Here is a 6,916-nt window from a genome sequence, read left to right as displayed (position 1 = left end):
TGTTGTTAAACATATTTAAACACTATGTAGTTCATTGATATATTAATGTACTGCTTTCAACACCCTCAGTCAATAATTCCTCCCTCTGTGTAATGGCGGTAGTGTTGAGGGGTATAGTTCACTAGTCATACAGATGTCAGTGTAACATGTTTTCAATATCGGAAGTATGGTCCAGTATATAAAAAAAGATTTGGCAAATTTGAGTTGTTCATTCTTTCATTCTTTTTGAGGCAATTACTTTCACTATTTTATCATTATTTGGATATGGTGTTCAAGTTTCTGTGTGTATATATGTGTGTGTGTATCCATCTGACTGTCTAGGCCAGGGGTGTCCAACCTTTCACCTTCCCTGGGCCACATTAGAAGATGAAAATTTGGTTTGGGCTGCACATAATTAAATTAAATAATAAATTATTAAATTAAATTAAATTAAATTAAATTAAATTAAATTAAATTAAATTAAATTAAATTAAATTAAATTAAATTAAATTAAATTAAATTAAATTAAATTAAATTAAATTAAATTAAATTATTAAATTAAATTAAATTAAATTAAATTAATAAAATAATAAAATAAAATAAAATTATTATTTATTATTTATTATTAATTATTTATTAAAAATTATTTATTTTTTATTTTATAATTTTCCGGGCAAATTTTGAGGGGTGGTGGGGGGGGGGGAAAAAGCTCGCCCGCCTCACGCCTACCTCTCCTCCTGCAAATTATTTATTTTTATTAATTTTCAGGCCAAATTTTGCGGGGTGGGGGGAGGGGGAAGAAAGCTCGCCTGCCTCACGCCTACCTCTCCTCCTGCAAATGCAGCAGCGGCGGCAGCGGTGGCGGGGGCAGAAGCAGCAGTGGCAGGGGCAGAAGCAGCAGTGGCGGCAGCGGCAACGGGGGCAGAAGCAGCAGCGGCGGCGGGGCAGAAGCAGCAGTGGCGGCGGCGGCCGGGGGGGCAGAAGCAGCAGCAGCGGCAGCGGGGGCAGAAGCAGCAGCGGTGGTCAGCGGCAACAGCAGGAGGTGGCGGGGCGGGACTTTTGGCCTGCGGCTGCCCGCCTTTTCTGTTGCTCGCCTCACACCTACCTCTCCTCCTGCAAATGCAGCAGTGGTGGTGGCGGCGGCAACAGCAGGAGGTGGTGGGGCGGGACTTTTGGGGTGCGGCTGCCCGCCTTTCTGTTGCTCGCCTCGCCCCGCCTCACGCCTACCTCTCCTCCTGAAAATGCAGCAGCGGTGGCGACGGCGGCGGCAACAGCAGGAGGTGGCGGGGCGGGACTTTTGGGCTGTGGCTGCCTGCCTTTTCTGTTGCTCGCCTCGCCCCGCCTCGCGCCTGCCTCTCCTCCTCCTCCTCGCTGGATCTTTCATGAAGGTTGGGGTGGGCATTGGGCCGCATTACGAGGCGACCTGGGCCGCATGCAGCCCGCGGGCCGCGGGTTGGACAAGACTGGTCTAGGCAGTTTTGTATAGTGGCTAGGGTGCTGGGCTACCAATCCTGCTTTAGTCAAGACTGGCTGAGGAATTCTAGGAGTTGAAGTCAATGCATTTTAAAATTGTCTAAATATTGTCTTAATATACAGTATAACACGAGTATAGCAGTTATGTCTTACAAAAGCTAATATTATGAGAGTTCATGTAGGATTTCTCACAATAGGTCAATCAACAAATAGTTGCATCAGAGATTGACTCAAGAAATGATATAAAAGGAAGTGAATCTATGCGGTGAATACATATTTGAGCATTTGGCTCTGAGGCTTATGTAAAGTTAGGTGATTCTTACTTTGCTCAATCTTATATGCCATCTTCATATTTCTTTTAACGCAGGAAAAGAAACCTCCGCATAAGACCTCTGCAGAAGTCCATACCATCAATGCTCAGGAGAAAAATAACATGGCTTACCATCTATTATCAGCAAGAGACCACAAAATTAAAGAACTGAAAAACAAAGTGGCTATTCTCCAGAATAAATTGGAGACATCTACTATGGAAAATAAAATGTTGAAGGGTCTTCAGTGGCAGCATTTAAAAGCAATCAAGAAATATGAAAATGCCGAGATTAACCTGCCTGATCTTTTGGCCACGCGCTCTAATGAAGTGCAGACTCTGAGAGCACTTCTCAAGAAATCTCAGGAAGAAGAGCGCAGGGCTTCCAAGAAGCTGAGAGACGTTGAGGTACAACTCTTAAAAACAACGGACTCCTTGCGGGCATTGAAGAAACTTTGTGAAGACAAGAAACTTGAAGAGAGAGAACAACTTCAGCGTAAATTAACATCACTTACCCAAAAATTGGAAGCCAGTGATAAGAGAACCCAGGTAACATGCAACGTACATTACTTAGAACTACATAGTGTACCCTTCCTGGCCCCCAAACACACTCACACATGACTGTCACCCAGTGGCCCCGGCGGCTGCTACTCCCCCTCCCTCTGGTCCTGGTGACAGAGTTGCAAGGCCCCAAAACTTGTGGAGCAGACACAATACTTAAAAAACAACAACGCTGCATCGCACACATCCCCTGCATTGCCATTACTTCTGCCTGTCATCCAATTGGCTGGCGGTTACTTGTCCCATGCAGCCAAAGACCTGGGTAAATTGGTATTTGGAGAAAAGGGGCAGGGACATAGGGCGAGGGCCATTATTTTTGGTTATGCATATTATTTTCGACATTTTTCTTTCACAATGTGGGTCGATTCCCACTTCAAAAATTGTGAGTATTATAACTGAGATTGAGGATTTTCATCCTTTTGGAAACACTTGATAAAATTTCAGGTGACTTCCTTTAATTTCTAATTCAATATTGTATGATTGTAAATATTGAATAATCTTATTGGTTTATTTCTAATGTGTTTAGGATTTGGAAAAGCAGCTGTCGTTGAACACTGCTTCCTTTAGGCATCAGTTAACAGTTGAGAAAAAAAAGATCATTGAAGCTCAGTCAATCACGGAAAATTTACAAGTAGAAATCAAGTCGTTGAAACTAAAACTTCAGGTATTTAGAAGCTTAAATTACATTTTTCTTATCACAGAAGGCATCCAAGATGCTATTCACTAAACGCTCATTTGATGTGAGCCTACCTTTTACTGTGGGTCTTTCTTTCAGCCTGTAACTAAACTGTAGATTGGAGAAATGTATTAATTTATGTAAGGCCATTTCCACGATAGCATTTCTAGGAATGGATACTACTTGAAAAGCGTCTCCCAATATAATATGCTTTTCAAACATTTTAATGAAGGCCTGTATTGATAGAAAATTGGTGTGTGTGTGTGTGGATTGCAACTGGTCAAAACATTCACAGTTCCAGAAAAAAAAGGATATTTATCCTTCAGAATCTTTAGAAAAGGAACTATTTGGCCAAATTATGCCTAAGCAAAGATTTAAAATAGAGATAAATACAATGAGATACTAGGGGGGAGTTATGCAGTGAAATGTAAGATCTCTGAAGAACTGACATTAATACAATAAACTATATTATCAACATACATTTAATAATGCATTTCTTTAGGAAAGAGAACGAGAACTAAGCATAACAAATATTTATGCAAATTGGATACGTAAAGGTCAGCTAGAGAAAAGTGATTCCTGTTCTTCTCCAAAAGGTAGCACCGACTTTGTTTCATACTTTATTGTGAAATAAGAAATATGATAATTCTTTGCTGTGTCAAAAAATATTTCAACTTCTATTTTCTCTTTTAAAATGGCAATGCTGCATTTTGTGAGCTCATTATTTAATAGTCATCAGTGCTGATTAAGCAAAAGATCATTCTCATCATGCTCTAGAAGCAAGAGATAAGGGTTAGAAGAAGAGAAGAGTTTTATGGATATTTCCTAAGAAATCCCACTAAATTCAAAAGTGTTACAGGATTTTAGTGTATGTTCTGCTATAAAGATCATTGTTCAATCATATCTATCAATCAATCAATCTGACTTATATTTTGATGACTGCTATACAGGAGTGGGATTCAAATTTTTTAACAACCGGTTCTGTGGGTGCGGCTTAGTTGGTGGGCATGGCTTGGTGGTCATGTTATTGGCTGGGTGTGGCCAACTCAATATCACTCACATCGAGGCACACATCTCCTTGCCTGGCCTCTCATGACTGTGGGGATGCTGCAACAGTCGTAAGTGTGAAAAATGGTCATAAGTCACTTTTTTCAGTGCCATTGTAACTTTGAATGGTCACTCCACACAAGCATAGTACCAGCAAAGGAGGGGGAAAAAAGAGGGGGGGAAAACTCCAGAGATGTTCCTGAGATAGGAAGTCTAGTCCTGCCAAGAATGTAATAAGGGTTGACGGAGAGGCAGTTTCTGTAAGCAACACCAGAATGTTTCCTTCCTGCCTTCCTTACAGGATTAGGCCAGTAATTTCTTCTAACAACCTGTACTGCTTAGAATGTTAACAACCGGTTCTAGCGAATAGGTGCGAACTGATAGAAACCCACCCCTGCTTTTACAGCCTTTTAATTGGCTATAGAATTTAATTGGCTGTGCAACTGAAACTGCTTTATTCTCTCGTGGCATGTTGCCATTTTACAAATGAGTTAAATCATATATTTTGAAGCAAAAAGTATTAATAAAAGTCTAATTTATTTATACATTTGTCAAATATATACAGCGTAGCTGCCCATTTCACTAGAGCTACATATAGCTCAAAATCATATTATTGCTGTTTCTTCCTCCAAATTATAAAGCCACACACATTTTTCCCAATCTTGCCTCCCTCACACATATTCAAAATATAGGTTGAATTAAGAAGGACAGTATGTTTCCCACCCCTTTGTGTATCTCTTTATTTTTGAATGAAATACAGGACTGGTTTATCATTGCCTTGTCTAATGCAGTATAAAATAGTCCCCTTGCTATTGCCACTGAAGGGATTGTCTAACATCTTCCTATCATGCTGCTCCTATCCAATATACACAGTCCTCAAATTATGACCGTAATGGAGCTCAGAAGTTTCATCATGTTATGATGGTAGTAAATGAAGGCACCCACATAACCAACCTGATTTTAAAACCTTTTTTGTGGTGTTTGTTAAATGAACGTTTCAATTGTAAAGCAAATGATTATTACGATTAAAAGGATCATTAAGGAAACATTGTGGTTGTTAAGCAAGACCATGAATTTTGGGAATGTTGGGGAAGAAGGCAGAGCCTCCTCGCTGACGGACCGCAGATAATGACTCTCTGTGGCTACAGCTCTTTCATTGGAGAGCCCCGATCATTACGATTAGGGGCTAAAGCTGCCTTGGAGGGGTGGTGGAGTAAGGGGAAGCCGCAAGCCAGGTTGAGGGGAGCTGCATCTCCCCCCCTGGGCTTGGTCTTTTTCCCCCCGAAGACGACTGCAGCAGTGGTTTAAAATGGCCACCCTGAAGAGGAGGACTCTGCTGGATTAAGGTTTGTGCAGGAGGGAAGAAAGAGGTGGATAACATCTGAACCAGGACAACTGGGCAATACAACTAAACAAAAGTACACCAGGATTAAGGTAACATGGAATTTTTAAGAAAAGAAAAGCGAGCGGTGAAATTACAAAGGGACAGGGGAAAAAAAAGAAAATATTTTTGACAGCTAAGCGGGGCTTCAAACCGGGAAAGGAAGAAGCTGGAACTAAAGATTTAACTAAATTGGACTAAAATATTTTGGGAATAAACAGTCATAAAATAAAGCTGGACTTAAGATTGTCAAAAAATAATAATAATAAAGTTTACAAATTGGGGACTGGACTGTGCTGGAATATTGAGGTTCGAAAAACCCTAAATAAAAAAATAGGGGGAAAAGGTGAAGACTTTGTTTAATGGAGAGTGCCACCATTTGACAAAAACTTGAGCTCAAACAAAAGGGAAAGCATCCTGTTTCTGAATGAACTTGTGTGGATATAACATTAAAGAAATATTGAAACAAAGTAAGAATCTTAGAAAGTGAAAGCAGAACCAGAATAAAGAAAAAACAAGGAAAGACTGACTGTGGGATTGATTGATGTTTTTGGTATAGACCCTCGGCTGGAATAACTGAGAACTTTAGAAAATTGAAAGAAGAAAGAAGGAAAGTAAAAGTGTTTTTTTTTTTGTGGACTTTAACGATCATAAAATATAAGAGTATGTAATGATGATATCTCTTTGGGAATTAAAAATGGAACTTAAAAATATGAGAGAATTACTACAGGAAAGAGGCGAATCACTTTTCTCTGTGTTAGAAAAAATGGAAATGGCGATTGAAGAACAAGAAGAAAAAGCTTCAGAGGAGGAGGAGTCGATTCAAGGAGAAGACATTTTAAATAGACAATTAACACAAAGAACACTACAAAGAAGTGGGGAAAGAAGGAAGGTTAAAAAGTTGAAATTTAACAAGGCAATCAAAAGGGGGAATACCTGTGAAGTCAGGAAAGGCAGAAAGACCCAGCAGAAAAGGGGAAAGGAAGATATTAAGAGAGGGATATAAACTGGAATGAGAAAAGATATGGGGAAAAGAGAGGGAGGAGAAGCAGTAAGAAACAGGTGCATGAAATAAAGAAATACGGAAATAGTAAAATGTTGAAAAATTGTTTTTTCAGAGATAATGGTTGATGAATTAAAAAGGGGATTCTGCAGGGTAACAAGGGGTAATAAGAATATTACTGCAATTAAAAATATTTAGAAAATAGGGTAATATAGATACTGATAACTCTTATTAAAAATCAAGCGAGGAAAATATGCTGCGGAATCCAAATGAAAAGATGTAATGATTATTATTGTAACTTCTTAAAAATAATGGTTTATTGGGAATCAAGATGAGGGAATAAAGGTATATTTTAATCATTGAGGAGTCACACTCAAAACAGTAAAAGGGGGGAAACCTATACTTGTTGTTTTTTTAGTGTTAAAATTTGTATTAATCTAGAATTTATAAAAAGAATGTGTAATGGAAAGGGAATATGACAGACTAAAG

At 39.2% G+C, this 6,916-nt stretch overlaps 1 protein-coding gene across 1 annotated transcript in view; it reads left to right on the top strand.

The window, feature by feature from the left end:
* Positions 1 to 3,630, top strand: part of LOC148130482 (lebercilin-like protein) — a 6,819-nt gene extending 3,189 nt beyond the window's left edge. The window contains exons 2-4 of the mRNA XM_087967534.1: positions 1,820 to 2,308; positions 2,847 to 2,984; positions 3,499 to 3,630. Of these exons, the coding sequence (XP_087823660.1) occupies positions 1,820 to 2,308; positions 2,847 to 2,984; positions 3,499 to 3,630 (759 nt within the window). The remainder of the gene's footprint in view (positions 1 to 1,819; positions 2,309 to 2,846; positions 2,985 to 3,498) is intronic.
* The last annotated feature ends 3,286 nt before the right edge of the window (positions 3,631 to 6,916 follow it).

This window comes from Notechis scutatus, chromosome 5 (genome assembly GCF_049901735.1).
Source record: "Notechis scutatus isolate UNSWTSFEM ecotype Mainland chromosome 5, rNotScu1.2, whole genome shotgun sequence".
In the NCBI taxonomy this organism is placed as follows: domain Eukaryota; kingdom Metazoa; phylum Chordata; class Lepidosauria; order Squamata; family Elapidae; genus Notechis; species Notechis scutatus.
The sequence above is the reverse complement of the archived record's forward strand: the minus strand, read 5'-3'. Positions and strand labels throughout refer to the sequence as shown.